The following is a 16,484-nucleotide window of genomic DNA, read 5'->3' on the forward strand; positions in this document are numbered from 1 at the left end:
AGAAACTCTCTGCAAAACATTTACTTCATAGTTCACAATAGACTGTCCTATTCCATCTACAGGTGGCCTTGCCTAGAGCTAAAGGTCAAAAGAAAACACTCCCTAATAATACCTTCACACTTTATGGGTAGAAAAAAAATGAGGAAAAACTAACAAGCAGGCTTTAAAGAGAGGGCAGGGACGTAGGAACTATCATCTCCATGGAACATACATACCACACCTTCTGATTTTTCTAAGACTGCTTCATTTTTGCTCCTTAACTACAAAAAATTTTTTACATCTACATGTCTAGAATTCTTCAAGTATCAGATGCTAGAGCTAAAGGAGCCTTCACAATGATCAATGTCTTTACCTGTGACCTAACCAGCAGTACCCACCCGTAGCCCTCTCTGCTTTACCCCCACAAGCCAAAGAAAAACGCCATCCCAGAACCAGCCTTCATGGCAAGAAATCAATTTGCTCAGACAGCTATAATGGCAGTTTCTGAGGTTGCTCCCAACAGCATTCTACCAGAGGATTTCTGAGAAACAAAATCTCACTCCAAACATCTCTAGAGACAGGTTAGGAATCAGTGACATGTACTGACTGGGGAGACATTTTTGGAGAGAGGGACTTTGTGGGCATTCAGCAAATCACGTCATACAGGAAGTCACCTAATGGTATTAACAGTATATACAAAAAAGGAAATTGCTCTCATTTTTGGTTCACTAAAATATTTCATAGGTAAAGTTAATACAGAATGAGTCACTGTGATGGACCAAGCCGTTCTCCCATGTAAAAAGTATAAAGATCTGCCACCTGCTCCCACTCCAAAAACACCCTTTGCCAATCTTGACCCAAGAAAGCTCCTGGACTATAGTGTTTCTCTCCAAACGATAAGGAGGAAAACAAAAGTGAAGGGAAAAGATTTGTTTTAGTTTTGTAAAGGCTAAGTTCTTTCCACTTCATTCTTTTAGAAGCAATTTATTTTCATTGCCTAGATCCACTTCTTGAAAATGAAATCTGATTCTGACCTTGTAGTAAAATAATTTCCACTTATCCCACATTCTTAAAGTTCTGAGTAAAACCTAAGGCCACAATTCTTGCAACACAGACAATAAGTCTAAAAATAAAGTTTCACAAAGCACTAAAAGGCAAACAGAGAAAGCTAGGGTTTTAATAAAAAATTGGATACTTGCTGATTTTCTTAATACTTACCCATTCTTCAACATTTGGGGGCTGCTCATCATAAATATGTTCCTTGTCCCACAAAATATTTGCCTCATCATACTGGTCCATCTTTCTTCGGGTTTTCACAGCAAAGAAAATTATTAAAGCAAAAGCCACAATAACCATGAACCCCAACACAATGGCAATGGCCTAAAAAGAGATTGAAGATATTGACATAATTAGATTTTAATTGCTTACTTTATCCCAATTCACTCTCTACAAATACCCTACTAAATATCTGTGGCTTAACTGATATAAAACTAATACATATGGTTACATTTTAGAAATATAAAACCTAGCTCATACCATTGTGCTAAAATGAGCAAAACACACACATACACTCTCTCTCTCTGACTCAGTCCTCAGAACATGCTTAATGTTCTGTGCTATCATCATCCCCATTTTAGAATTACAGAAAACTATTCCAAAGCTTGAGCATCAAGGGGCCGTATTTTACAGAGGCTCTGCCTTACCATAAATGATGCAGACAGACCCTAACCAAGCTATCCACGGACTAATGATTCATTTAGTCTGGCAGGTTTCTCCGTTTCAGGAGTCTTTCGTGTGCTTACTCTAAAGGGCCCTGTGACAAGGAAGCCCTCCCCCTGAAAGTTCTCCTGCTGTCCGGCAGGTGTGTTAAGAGGTGCACTGGCCCAGAGGCACTGGGAGTCGAGGCAGGGAGGCTAATGCGAACGAGGAGGCTCTCTGCAGCTGTCTAACAGGGACGTCCTTTCTCAAAGACCACAGGTTTCAGGTAGTCAAAGGACTAAGAGGAATGGGGGTGTGGTCAGATGGGAGTGCCAACCCTCAGCCCTACTTATCACAGATTCATCTGCATGTCAACAACAAACATTCTGAAAATCTACATTTGCAGGGAACACATTTCAGTCTTCAAAACAGAGTGACTCATTCCAGTGAAAAAATGAGAATTCCTGAGTCAGTGTGAGGAGAAAAAAAAGGAAAAAAAATTAGCAACCCAGAAACACTTTAATATAATTAGGGGGTGACTCATGGTTACTGAAAGCAGGTTCTCTCCCCAATCTGTACATCTGAATCAACTGGATAGCTTTTCAAAATACTGACTTACACTCTGAAAATCACAAAACACTTTTGAAAGGAATTAAAGATGACCTAAGTAAATGGAAAGACATCCTATATGTTCATTGTCAGAAGGCTTAAATGTACAGATGACAACACTCTCCAAATTGACCTACATATTCAATGCAATCCTTCAAAACGGTAGCTGGCTTTTTTTTTTTTTTTTTTTTTTTTTTTGCAGAAAGTCACAATCCGATCCCAAAATTATATGAATACACAAGAGCCCCAGAATCTAGCCAAAACGATCTTGAAACAACAAAGTTGGAAGATTCCAACTTCTCGATTTTAAAATATATTATAAAGCTACAGTAAACCAGACAGTGTGGTACTTGCATGAGGATAGAAATATAGATTAATGGAATCCTTTGAGAGTCTAGAAATAAATACACTTATGATCAATTCATTGTTTACAAGGGCATGAAGATAATGTAATGGTGAAATAGTCCTTTCAAAAAAAATAATACCAATACAGCTGGATATCCACACACAAAGAATGGTGGACTCCTTCCTTATATCATGCCCTAAACTCAGGATCACAGACCTAACTGTGAGAGCTAAAATTAAAAATCTTAGAAGAAAACAAAGGAGTAAGTCTTTGTGACTTTGAATTAGGTAAAGTAGTCCTAGATATGACATCGAAAGCACAAGCAGCAAAAGAAAAAAAAAATCAGACCTCATCAAAATGAAAGACTTTTGTGCAAACAGAAACATACAGAAAGTAAACAGAGAATGACAAAAGGAGAAAAAAATACTTGCAAATCATACATCTATAAGGGACTTGTATCCAGGTATATAAAGAATTACTAAAACTCAGTAATAAAAATACAAGTAGCCCAATTAAAAAATGGACAAAGATTCTAAATAGTCAGTTTTTCAAAGAAGATAATATACACAAGAAAACAGGCTCAACATCATTAGCTGTCAAGGAAATGCAAATCAAAACCAAACCGGGTACCACTTCACACCCATTAGCATCAGAATCTGACAGACAGAAACAATGTTGGTGAGGATGTAGAGAATCCTACATATTTCTGGTAAATGTACAGCAGCGCAACTACTTTTGAAAGGACTCTGGCAGTGCCTCAAAAAGTTAAACAGAGTCACCATAAAACCCAGCAATTTCTAGGTATATACTCAAATCAAGAAAAATTAAGACATCAGCTAATGGATAAGAGGAGGCTCTCTGCACCTGTCTAATAGTGACGTCCTTTCTCAGAGGACACACAAAAACATGCATACAAATGTTCAAAGCATTATTCATAATAGCCAATGTGGAAATAGCCCAAGTGTCTATCAAATGATGAACGGATAAACAAAATTTGGTATATGCATACAATGGAATAGTATTCAATAAAATAAAAAGGAATGAAGTACCGATACATGCTATAACACAGATAAACCTTGAAAACATTATGTTAAATGAAAGAAGCCAATCATAAAAGACTGCGAAAATATTGCGATTTTGTTTATATGAAATATACAGAATTGGCAAATCTATAGAATGGGATTACTGGTTGACTAGGTCTGAGAAAGGTTAGGGAAATGAGGAGTGACTGGGAATACTGAAAATTTATCAAATTGATTGTGGTGATGGCTGCATAACTCCGTGAATACACTAAAAACCAATGAATTATACTTTAAATGGATGAATTATGTGGTATGTTAATTGCATCTTAATAATGACAAGCAGCCCTTCTCCCAGATTCTGATTTAAATAGAAACAGGGCCTTGCCATCAGTATTATTTAAAAGTTCCCAATGTGATTCTATTAAGCATCCCAAGTTGAGAGCCTCTGACCCAAGGGGAACGGGGGTGGGGAAAAAAACAAAACTACCCATACCTCCTGAGGATCCACAACACAATAGTGATACAAATACTGATCCACGTAGAGTCCAGAAGCTGCAGGTGTATAAAATTGGTTGCAGAGGGCAATAATTTGTGAACCGTACAGAGATCCAGAAGCCTGGGCAGTTGGATTAACTCCCATTATGTAGACGATTGTGGCAATAAACACCATGAAGCCCAGGATAGCACTCACTATGATCACAGTCAGGTAGTATGCTCTTGTTCTAGACATTTCAGATCTTATAACACTGGTAACAAATATCACCAAGGCAGCAATGAAACAAAAGGCAGCCATAGCCAAGAGGAAGCCCTTTGCTGCTCTTGGATCTGTGTAGCCTCCTCCATAGCCATACCCGTAGCCATAACCATAGCCATTTCCGTAGCCTCCAAAGCCACTTCCTCCAACAGGGTAGCCCAAACCACTTCCTATTAGATTGGTTCCATAGCCTCTGTCCCAGGCAAGTGTGGAGGCGACACAGGCAAATATGGCAATGCACATCACGATAATAAGCATAGACAGAATCCGAATCACTCCTGGAGGAGAGGTCCATTTGTAGAAGTGAAGAATTTCATCTTCTGGGTAGAAAGAATACGCCGTATGAGACAGCATTGGTCGAACGTGCATCTCTCCACCGTACATGTCATTGCTTGGTGCATAATGACTAGGTTTGCTGAAATGCACATGAAAACAATTTCAAGTTAGCACTTTTTGGAAGTAAGCAGAGAGACTGTATCAAGTACTTGGAATAATTTAAACAATCCATTGGCAAATAAAACTATCGTTAGTACTGCCCCACTGCAATGGGGCAATTTGTGTCCCCCCAAAATTCAAATGTCAACATCCTAAGCCCCAATGTGATGGCATTAGGAAGTGGTGTCTTTGGGAGGTAATTAGATCCTAAGGTAGAGCCCTCATGAATGGGATTAATGCCCTTATAAAAAGAGACCCCAGGGGCGGCCAGATGGCTCAGTTGGTTAGAGCGCGAGCTCTGAACAACAGGGTTGCTGGTTCGATTCCCACATGGGCCAGTGAGCTGCGCCCTCCACAACTAGATTGCAGGACAGTGACTTGAAGCTGATAGGCCCTGGATAAACACACTGTTACCCAACATTCCCCAATAAAATTTTAAAAAAACAAAAAATAAATTTTTAAAAAAGAGACCCTCTCGCCTCTTCTACCACATGAAAATACAACTAGAAGTCAACCTAGAAGAGGGCCTTCACCAGAACCCGACAATGTCGACACCTTGGATTTCTAGCTTACAGAACTGTGAGAAATAAATTTCTGCCGTTTAGAACCTACTCTGTCTATGGTACTTTGTTAGAACAAGCAGAACTGACTCAGACACTCACTGACCAGTGAAGGTCCCTGTGCATCAGAATCAGCTGCAGGGCTTGTTAAAATATGCAGATTGGTGGCCCCCACCCTAAAGCCGCTAACTCTGCAGGTCTGGTGTAGGACATGTTTCCAGATGCTGCCGGTCTGGCAACCATATACTGAGAATGACTGCTCTAGTTTCTGTGGAACAGAGGTTCTCAAATTTTGCTATTAGAATTACCTGGAGCATGTGTAAAAACCCTGATTGGAGCACTCCATCCCAGTTAAATCGTAATCCCTGGGAATGGGTCCCAGGCAGTTTGAACAAGTGTCAACTCTTGCCTGTGTGACTTGAGACCCGTGCATTCAGACATGACACCTATAATGGCCTACCCAGGGTTCTGTGCCATTCTTGGCAGCCTCACTCTCTTACCTAAGAAGGCACATTCATTCATTTACTCAGTTGACAGCTATTTAATGGAGCTGCCAGGTTCTCATGTGCTGAGAACTGTGCTAGGTACTGAATGGAAACTCTGCACTCTTTCTCACATAACTTGCCCTATGTATCTCTTCCATCTGGCTGTTCCTGAGTTATATCCCTTAATACAATAAAACAGTGATCTAGTAAGTAACATCTTTCTCTGAATTCTGTGAACCATTTTAGCAAATTAATTGAACCCAAAGAGGGAGTTGTGGGAACCTCTGTATAGCCAGTCAGTCAGAAGTGCACATAACAATCTGGACTTATGACTGGCATTCTGAGTTGGAGGTCATTGGAGCCTCCAATCTGTAGCCAGTTGGTCAGAAGCACAGAGCTCCTCGGCTTAAAGCTGGCGTCTGAAGTATGTGTGTGGAGCTGAGGGCGTCTTGTAGGACTGAACCATTAACCTGTGGAATCTGATGCTATCTCTGGGTAGATAGTGTCAGAATGGAGTTGAGTTCTTGAGCACCCTGCTGGTGTCCTACAAATTGTTTGTTAGTATGTGGGGAAACCCCCACATTGGAATTGGGTCTGGGAACCCAATTGAATGGGTAACTGTGATATATCCATCTGATGGAATGCTACAGAGCTGTAATGTCCAATACGGCAGCCACTAGCCACATGGATTTACGGAATAAAATGTGGCCAGTCCAAACTGAGGTGTGCTTTTAAATACAGAGTGATCACAGTATGAAAAAAGAATGTAACACCACCAAAAAGGTAACCCCAAAATTTACTATGTACTTCGGCTGATAATGATGTATCAATGTAGGTTCATTGATTATAACAAACTTAACGTTCTGGTGGGGGCGCTGACAATGGGGGACACGTGCATGTGTAGGGGGCACATGGGAAATCTCTCTCTACCTGCCTCTCAATTTTGCTGTGAACTTAAAACTGCTCTAAAAATAAAGGCTTAATAAATGTAAACTATGTCATGAATCAGTGTTTATATTAATGTGCTGAAACTGTATTTTGAATATATTGGGTTAAGTGAAAAATATTATTAAAATTAATTTTTTATTTTTAATGTGGTTATAAGAAAACAAAATTATATATATGGCTCACATTATATTTCCATAGCACTCTTCTGAAGCAAAAAAAAATGTTTAAAAACAAGTAAAACTAAACTGTATTGTTTAGGATGTATAGAGAGGTAGAATAATAGAGAAAAGCAAGGGATGACCATATGTTAGAACAGTGGTTTCCAGGGAAAGGAGAGGACACAGGGCAGGTCTTTGAGCTGTTCTGTTTCTTGACCTAGGGGATGATTTTGCTTTGTCTTTATTCGTCATCTCGTACACATGTTCTGTGCCCTTTTCTATTTCACTACTGTTTACAAAAGCAACACAAAATAAGTGTCAGGCTAATGGAGCATTAATCACTAATTATATTCTCTGACATACTTTAAGGACCCCATTGTCATAAACAGTGTCCCTACCATGTTCAGATATTAGTCAGGAGGCTAAGTAATGTGAACACTCAGCTAGTTATCAAAGAGTTAAAGCTACAAACTATTTCAAGGAGGAAACCCCTATTAATGCTTGATAACAAATTTAAGAATTTACTGTTAAATCTCCAAATGACTAAGGATTCCAAGAATCCTCAACTTTGCTTCTTGTTTTATATAATGGCAGGAATCACTCTTAAAACTGACAATGTAGAACACATGTTAAGTGAAAGTCAGTTACAAATGACAACATATTGTATGATTCATGTTTCCATTTATATGACATGTCCAAAACAGACAATTCTAGAACAGAAAGTAGACTGGTGGTTGCTGAGTAATGGGGGGGAATGGTGAGTGACTGCTAATGGGTATGGTTTCTTTGGAAAGGGGATCACGAAAAATGTTCTAAAACTGTGGTGATGCTTCCACAATTCTGTGAATATATTAAAACCACTGAAAGGTCCATTCTAAGTGAGTGAATTGTATGGAGTGTGGATTATATCTCAATAAAAGTGTCATTCAAAAAATTGATGCTATGTTGCCAACGGTCATCTAAACAAGGCGTTAATAGGAAGCTTCATACCAATCGTGAAAAACTAGAAGGAGGGGCGGCCAGTTAGTTCAGTTGGTTAGAGCGTGGTGCTCTTAACAAGGTTGATGGTTCAACCCTACATGGGCCACTGTGAGCTGCGCCCTCCACAACTAGATTGAAATAACTACTTGACTTGTAACTGATGGATCCTGGAAAAACACACTTAAAATAAATAAATAAAAAGTTAAAATAAAAATAAAAAGACGAAAGAAAAAAAACTAAAAGGAATAAATACACACAAAAATATAATCCTAGACTATAGAAACAGATGATAATAGCTGCCGCTGCAGAGGAAAACTGTCATCCTGGAAGTTATGGGTAAGAAGGAAACTCATTTTGCACCGAATACACATACTTTATGTTTAAAGTAAACAAACAATAGATGAAAGTTTCAACGATAGGTACCTATTTTTTTACATGTGATAGACATTTAAAAATAAGAAAACTACAGAATCATTTACTTACAATTCATCAGGTCTATATGGAGGTGGACTTTCAAAAGGCCTCGAGGACATGGCTGATGTCAATGGTCACCCGATCTTCAAGATGAGTACTGTAGCTCCCAAGATACACCAATCTAAGCAACATAAGTAGGGTAATGGCATTACTACTGAGCTTCGAGTTTCCTTGCATTACTAAGAAAACTAATGATACCAATCTCAAGTAACCTCTCAGAGCGTGGTTATTTCTCTTCCCCTTCCCACTGCTATTTCTGTACAATGGACCATTAATCCTTGAGCACAGGAAATTACTGAGCATAGGAATCATCCAGCCTGCGAGCCTCACAGCGTGGCGCTCTGCGCATCACCAGCATACAAATCACATTGAAACTTCAAATTCTAAGTGGTAGTAATGAAAATTTCACAAAGCTTTTACAGCATAGGTAAAAACGGTATTCTAAAGAATAGTCCCTTCAACAAATACCATATGATCTCACTTACATGTAGAATCTAAACAATAAAATAAATAAACAAATAAAACAGAAACAGACTCATAGATACAGAGAACAAACTGATGGTTATTAGATGGGAGGGGATTGCGGGGCTGGGTGAGAAAGGGGAAGGGGATTAAGAAGTACAACTTGGTAGTTACAAAACAGTTATGGGGATATAAAGTATAATATGGGGAATATAGTCAATAATATTGTAAAAACTATGTATATTGTCATATGGGTACTAGGCTGACTGGGGAAATCACTTCATAAATTATATAAGTTTTATAAATGTTTAACCACTATGCTTTACATCTGAAACTAATATAAAATAATATTGAACGTCAACTATAATTTAAAAAACAGTCACATGATATAAAGTACAGCATAGAGAACAGAGTCAATAATATTGTAATAACTACGTACAGTGTCAGATGCATTATCACTTTGTGAGGTATATAAAGGGCGAAAGATTTATACGATTTGAAAAGAAACCAGAGTATGAGTGAGGTATATAAATGCTTAATCACTGTGTTGTTTTGTACGCCTGAAACTAATAAATAAATAAATAAATAAATAAAGTCACTTCAAAGCACAAGGAAGATGTATAAAAGAAAATTTCTTAAAATGTTTGTTTCATATTACTTTTGAAAGTTCATATAAAATGAGAATGTATAAGAAAGTGCCTATCTAGCAGTCTAGCACACACTAGACCCTCAATGTTAACTAAAGCATAATCTGGTTTTTAAAAAGTATGCTTTTATCATTATAAATGATTACAAGCTGCATCTGTGGATGGTGGGATTGCAGACATTGTCCCCTTCTGCTCTTCCAAGTCTTCAAAACCCAGCATAATGTTTACAAAAGGGGGAGGAGGGGTATTAAACACACATTGTGTTAAAGAGTCCTCTTCTCTAAATGAAAAGCAGAATGATTTTGTTCTAAAATTCCCCAGAGCACACAGAGGAATTTTGTTCTAAAATTCCTCCTAAACATCTAGGAGGCAATTTCACCCACTCAACAAGTATTTATTAAGTGCTTCCACTATCCCACAGGAGCCAGTTCTCCAGAAGAATGAGCCAGTTCTCCAGAAGGTCACACACAAAGGAAACAGCTACAACAACAGGCGGTATTTAGGGCTGATGAAATACAGTGTGGGGATAACCAAAGACTTACAGAGGAAGAGGCAGACGCTAGGGGAAGGGATGCAGGACACTTGAGCAAGATCTATATCTGAATATATTACAGTGTCTAATATTTCTTCCTTTTCAAATAAGGTATGAGTAGGCGTACATCACTGTGTTAGGAACCGTGAACGAATCCAAACTCTTTAAACTTTGTTCTTTAAGATCAATGGCAGCTGTCCTCCATTGACATCATTGAAGACAGTCAATTCCAAATGTCTCAGGATAAAATACTGCCCAAACGTGTATATTACGGAAAACCTCAAAGATAGAAATATATTGAAGGGTAGTAACATCAATGCAATTAGCATAATTTTTCCAAACACAGTGAGGGAAGATAATTTCTCTACATTCTTTTATTTCTAAACACTGTTTTATTGCACTGTAACATACAGAAGTCCATAAATCATAGGTGTACACAGTCCTAGCTAGCACCCAAACACACATGTAAATGAGCAATTTAGGCCAAAACATTATGGTGCTATAAAAAAGTAAAAGTCCAGATTAAATGTCTTCCTAATTGACATTTAGAAAAATATTAAGAAAAACTGGATTTAAACATTAAATGCAGTACCTACTTCCAAAGCTGAATTTCAAATACTGACAAATTGACCTGAGAGGAATCTTATTCTTTCTATACCTGTGACTCACTCATTCAAGACTATGCCAAAAATGCCAGGCTCAATGGTGATTTTCTGAAAATGCTAAATAAATCCAGACTAAGGCTGCAATTTAAGTATCGCAAAAAATCCCTTTCCAAACAAACTATTTCCTGAATTCAGAGTTTAGCTCTGATGTCTCGTCTACTAGCAGAGGTTTTAAATGGTGAAGCAAATAATTTTGGAAAGCTCATTAAGAACAAGTCATGCCACACCAACTTCATTTCCTTTTTTGAGGTTACCAAACTGGTAGGTGAAGGAAATGCAGAGAATCCTGAGAATCCTAAGCACATTCTAGCGTACAGTGTTGTTAGGCAGATTCCTAAGGGGTGAATATTAGGAGGAAAGAATGGACCATTTATGTCCACCTGAAGGGAGGTCTCTAGTGGTGACCACTAACAAACCCATTGGCTACAAGTACTTCAATACTAATGGAATTCTCTGTAAAGCCAGAATGATGGGTTAAAACAAATCTAGCAGTTTGAAAAGCTCACTGCTTCACACGAGTTCCTTATCTTCTCTGAGCCTCACTAACCTCTTTCTTCTGTCAATAGGGGGAATAATCTTGACCTGTAGGCTGGGATACCTAAGTAAAATAATGGATTAAAGAAGATGAGCAAATGTATTCACAGAGAGGTGGTTTACTGTGAAGGTGAGAGATTTCAGTGTTTAGGCAATTAGGTATACTGTATCCATTTTCAAACATTGGTGGCATGAATAAATTATTTTAAAAATGTAAACTGAATTTTAAAAAAGTAATAGCAACATGCTGGATAAGCCAGATCTGGCTTAATAACTGATCATTTTTAAGAGTGTATGTCCTTGGTGAGAATTTCAACAAAAGGTAACATGCTATTCCAAACTCAGGCAGTATTCACAGAGATAGTGCTTAAAACTAGGAATGATGGTTATTAAAAAGAAGCAAACTGCCTAACCTTGAAATGTATGCATCCTGTTCCAACTAGGTGTCTCTCTAGGAGGGTGACTAAAATTATTAAAGATCTAGAAAAACCATGTCTTCAGGAAAATGATTGGAAAAACAGGAAATGTTTGGCCTGGAGAACGCAACATTAGAAGGACCACTATGGCAGCCTTCAAGTATCTGAAGAGCTGTCTTTGTAGTCCTAGAAATGGTTCTCTGAAAAAAACACACCACAGGGTCAGGTTTCCTCTCAATCTGAGGAATTATCTCCCTCTCCCTGACCCCACACACCCTCCAAAAATAACAAATAACAATGTGATCTCATGCCATTTATGCAAAGCTTAAGTAGTTTGATTTTGATATTTTGGGGGGACTGGACAGGAGGACATCTAAGGTCTCTTTCAAGGCAGTCTGTGACTGTGCTTTAAGGGCCACAGCCAAAGGTGAAAGAGAGCCAAGAACAGACTGCTGTCCAATGCCCAGCACAGCAAATCATGACTGTGATAGGGACATAAGTCAAATAGCTAATTAAGAGGCAGGGGCAAAAAGAAAGCAGCAGACCCTTGTGGATATGTTAAGCTGAAAGCCAGCTAATGTTAACATATAATGAGTCCTCCTCTTGAAACTGTTTACTGGTAAAAAGCTGCCTTATTAAAAAAAAAAAAAAAAAAAAAAACTAAGCTAAGATGAAGTAGAAAAGTCTGAAAATGCTCTGCATTTTCAAATTATTCTTTAAATTGTCAAAAAGTAAAAAATAAACTTCGTATTTAAGGGCAGTCTGTTCCTTTTCAATCACATACAGCAACAGTTCATTTGCCTTTAAGAAGTTTTTAAAGCTGTGCCTGATATTAAATGATTCTATTTAGGTTATAGGCACATCATTAGTTAACGGCCTAAAATTTTGAAATTAGACACATTTTGAAACAGACAAACTCTACGTCAGAAATTGCATTTTTAATAGGCTCTCCAGATAATTTTTAAGCACACCATATATTTTGAGAATCATTGCCTAGAATAAAGGTGTCAGTCCAAGGAGAGCCTTGGTCTTGTGAGTTTCCTGTCTAGAACACCCAGATCTTCACATGGCAGGTGCCTGGGGCTCAGGTCTCAGCTCAAATGTCACCTCCTCAGAGAGGCCCTTCCAGTCACTCATTCCATCCACCAAACCTGTTTTATTTTCAGAGCAAATTCCCCGCCCCCCGCCCGACCCCACCCCGGCAATGAAATTATTAGTTTTTCCCTTTTTTTTTTTCAGTGCCACAATCTCCACTCCAACAAGAATAGCAGCTTCACACGTACTTAGATGTCTATCTTGACCATCACACTTATTCTTGATCCCAGGTACAAAGTGAGGCTCTACCAACATTTTGATTTATAAAACCAATAGCTGGATCAAATATATAGTGAATGAAGGAGAACTGACTCTGGGTGGTGAACACACAATGTGATATATAGATGATGTATTACAGAATTGTACACCTGAAACCTAATGTAACTTGAACAATTGTCCCTGCAATAAACTTTAATTTAAAAAAAAAATAGCCCACATTACAGCTGGGGTTTCAACCTAGCAATGAATGTCTTGAAGTTCTTCACTCAGCTAACCCCCAGTAAATACTATCCTTAAAGTTCAAGAAAAGTAGTTAAGAGCTTAAAGTCTGAAGGCAAAGGATAGAAAAAGGTCAAATACACAAAACCATACAGGCATCACCAGGAAGCCTGTTAGAGAAGCAGAATTCCAGGCCCCACTCTGACTTATTAACCAGAATCTGTATTTCAATAAAATCCCTAGGTGATTCATACTACATTCAAGATTGGAAAGGTAACTAGGTTACAGAACAGCTGTAAGCCTGAAGGCTAAAACAAAAGGTGTAACAAAAATCTGCCTGGGCTTTTTACTCTAATATTTTCATAAATAGATGAAAAAAGCCCACTAAATATTCTAATGAAGTAAGCCTCAAAATGCAACTGAAGAAAACTTTCCTCTGGAAGGTTCCTGGGAAAGTGAAGGATATCAGTTAATTAATGAGGTTACAATTAACCTTTTATCATTTTGAAAGGGCAATAATTCCAACTTTATTTTTAGAACAGGAAGAATTTTACATTCACATCAAATAGGATGCAGAAAACTTAAAGGAGGCCATAGGGACTAACCGAAAGAGAATTTCAGAGAAACTCCCCAAATCTGGTTCTGATGCTGGAATATCAAGAACTGCTGCTTTTCTAGTATACATTCCCTGATAAGCTGAAGTAGTTTTTCAAGCCAGCCCTTTTGTAACATGTTTGCCCTACAGGTGTTGGCTCACCTTTAAAAAGGGTTCTAATAAGGTCTACCTTTTAGAGTGACTGATTAAATGACATAACGTACAAAACGCTTTTAGCACAGGGCCTCCCACACAGGAGGCACTGCCCATCATTCCCCTAAATAACCTGGAATTGTCTAAACCTCCCCATCCTGCTCTCCCATCACCTAACAAAGGAGGAATAAATGCAAAACTACCAAAAAAAAAAACAAAAGTGTTGCTTTGCCTAAGGAGGTATCTATTACTGTGACTCAATCATTTACAATATTAAAAAAAAAATCACACAGAAAATAAAGATCTATACGTACAACGGAAAAGAAACATTGTTACACTTGGGAAGAATGCGTAGTCTGAGAACTCTACCTCCGTCTAGAAAGAAGTAGTTTTCAATCACAGCAAGCATCGACACCAGTGCCTTAATGGGAAGGCTTTCTCTTTTCCAGGGATCCCAAGAATACACCTGTTGTGCGCGAGGGCCACACACGAACCTGGAAGGCTGCCTCGTCCCCGCCCCGGCTCGTTTCCCAGGTGGGCAGAGTGCCCAGCCAGCCCCAGGGCCGGCCCGAGGATGCCGTGACTTCTCCTCCGGCTCAGTCGCTTCACCTGGGACACGAGGGGCCTGGACTCGCTCTTCCAGTCTCTTCCAGCCGCAAAGTGCAGAGGCCATTTTGGCCCCTCAACCCACCTCTCCCCGCACTTCCTCCGACGCAGGCAACATGTCTGCTGGACGTGGAGGTGCAGACCCCGGCGGCCGGGCCGGGGGCAGGTCCCCGGGTAGTGAGGCCCCCGGCGCCCAGGAGCACCCTCGGCAGGAGGCGCCGGCCCAACAGGGGCCGCCCGAGGCCTTTTGGTCACGGCTGAGAATCCAGCGTGAGCAGATTCCCTCGAAATACAGCCTCCCTCGAAATTACATCCCCGCCCCAGCTTACATCCACAGCGCTCACCCAACTCCCACCAAGGGGACGCAGACTAGCCGGTCGGCCCACTCCGTCCTCCAGGAACAGTGTTCCACGGATTCAACCCGGCCGCCCCCTCTCCCCCGCACACCCCGAAGGGTGGGGTGGGGGCGGAAATGATGAGGTCCCCAAGATCTCAGCTGCCCCGCCAGCGAGCGGCCCCTCCCCCCAGCCTTGGGGGTCCAGGCCCGCGGAGCCGGGCGCTGTGCCCCTCTCCGTCAGGAGCCCTCGGAACTGCAGCCCGGGGAGCAGCGCGCAGGATCCTCGCCGTGCGCGAACCTCCCGTCCCGCAACAACGAAACGCCGCCGGGGCGCACACGCGTTACGCGTTTGCGCGGAAGGAGCTGCTCCGAGCCTCCAAGGGGCGCCCGGCACCCGGGGGCAGCCTCGCCGTCAGCCCAGCGCTGCTCGCTCCGCGGCCGCGCGCCTCTCCGGCTCCCGCGAGTTTCAGCCCCGGGACGAAACCGCCACCGAAACCACGGCCGGTGCCCTCTCCCCGCGCCTCCCCTACGAGACAGAGGCGCCGCGGGGACTCTGGGGTACCGTGCGCCCGGTCCCGCGCCCACCTCTCCCGTACTCCCTGGAGCCCAGCCCGACCTACCAAGGACGACGGGAGCCAGGGAGCTCGCTCACCTGGCGGGCGCACCTGACGCTGCGCGGGCCGTCAGCCCGCAGCCCGGGACCGAGCCGGGACTCAGCTCCGCTCCTTTCCCTCTGGCCCCCCCACCCCGGCCGCCGGCCCTCGGGCATGCGCGCCTACGCCAGGCCCGGCTGCGGGAGGGTCCGCGGCCCGGTGCCGGCGAGTCTCACCTGCTGCACCTCGCCGGGGCTCCTTGGCGCTCTGGCCAGCTCTCCCGGGAGTTCCGCCGCCTCCGCCAGAGGAAGGAGAAAGGGGGAGGTGGACGCAGGCCAGGAGGTGTGGCTGCGTCCTCCCTCGGTGACCCATCCACCTGAAACTCGGTGGGAGGGGGAAGGGAGCGGTGCAGAAGAAGGCGGGAGGAACTGGCCCGGCACCGCACACCCTCGTAGTGCTCTAAGTTAAAGGAAAACTCCGCGTTTCGGGCCGAGGGGCGGGATCCAGCTCAGAGGAAGGGCTCGGGTTCCGGGGCCGGGGAGGGCTTGGGGGGGGGGGGGCTAGACCACCCTGGGGCGTGCTCCGATCTTCGCGGGCTTCTGAGGGAACGGTGGACTGAGGTCTAGATAACACTGTTTTCCTCCAGAAGAGAGCTCAGCTTTCGGCAAGAAAAAAAGTACGTCTTCACACAGCACTTTCCTGTTCCAAAAATTTGGTTCAATTTTGTTAGAAAGAAGCATCCAGATGTGGATTTTCAAAAGTTAAATTTAAGAAATGTTTCTGAATCTCTGGGTCGAGGAAAAAAGACCATTACTCTGAGTGGTTAAATGAGGGTGAAGTACTGTAGATACTGGTGTCAGTAAATTTGCCATCAAAATTAAGTGCATACTAACGGTATACAATATTACCACTTCATTCTCCTCTGCTCTCCTTCCCAAATTTAACTATGATATGATGGAGAA

General features: G+C 41.6%; 1 protein-coding gene across 9 annotated transcripts in view; it reads right to left on the minus strand.

The window, feature by feature from the left end:
* Positions 1 to 16,175, minus strand: part of OCLN (occludin) — a 47,854-nt gene extending 31,679 nt beyond the window's left edge. Inside the window, exons 1-4 of one of the 9 annotated variants that reach the window (XM_081054611.1) lie at positions 15,759 to 16,175; positions 8,459 to 8,570; positions 4,148 to 4,823; positions 1,198 to 1,359 (exon numbers count right to left, since the gene is read on the minus strand). In XM_081054611.1, coding sequence (XP_080910737.1) covers positions 1,198 to 1,359; positions 4,148 to 4,823; positions 8,459 to 8,508 — 888 coding nt within the window. In that variant the 5' untranslated portion in view covers positions 8,509 to 8,570; positions 15,759 to 16,175. Of the gene's footprint in view, positions 1 to 1,197; positions 1,360 to 1,682; positions 1,962 to 4,147; positions 4,824 to 8,458; positions 8,571 to 10,217; positions 10,354 to 14,355; positions 15,246 to 15,549 lie in introns of those variants that run through there. The other 8 variants (XM_081054612.1, XM_081054613.1, XM_081054614.1 and 5 more) reach the window with 8 other exon arrangements.
* Positions 16,176 to 16,484: the final 309 nt, after the last annotated feature.

This window comes from Rhinolophus hipposideros (assembly GCF_964194185.1).
Source record: "Rhinolophus hipposideros genome assembly, chromosome: 7".
Lineage (NCBI taxonomy): Eukaryota > Metazoa > Chordata > Mammalia > Chiroptera > Rhinolophidae > Rhinolophus > Rhinolophus hipposideros.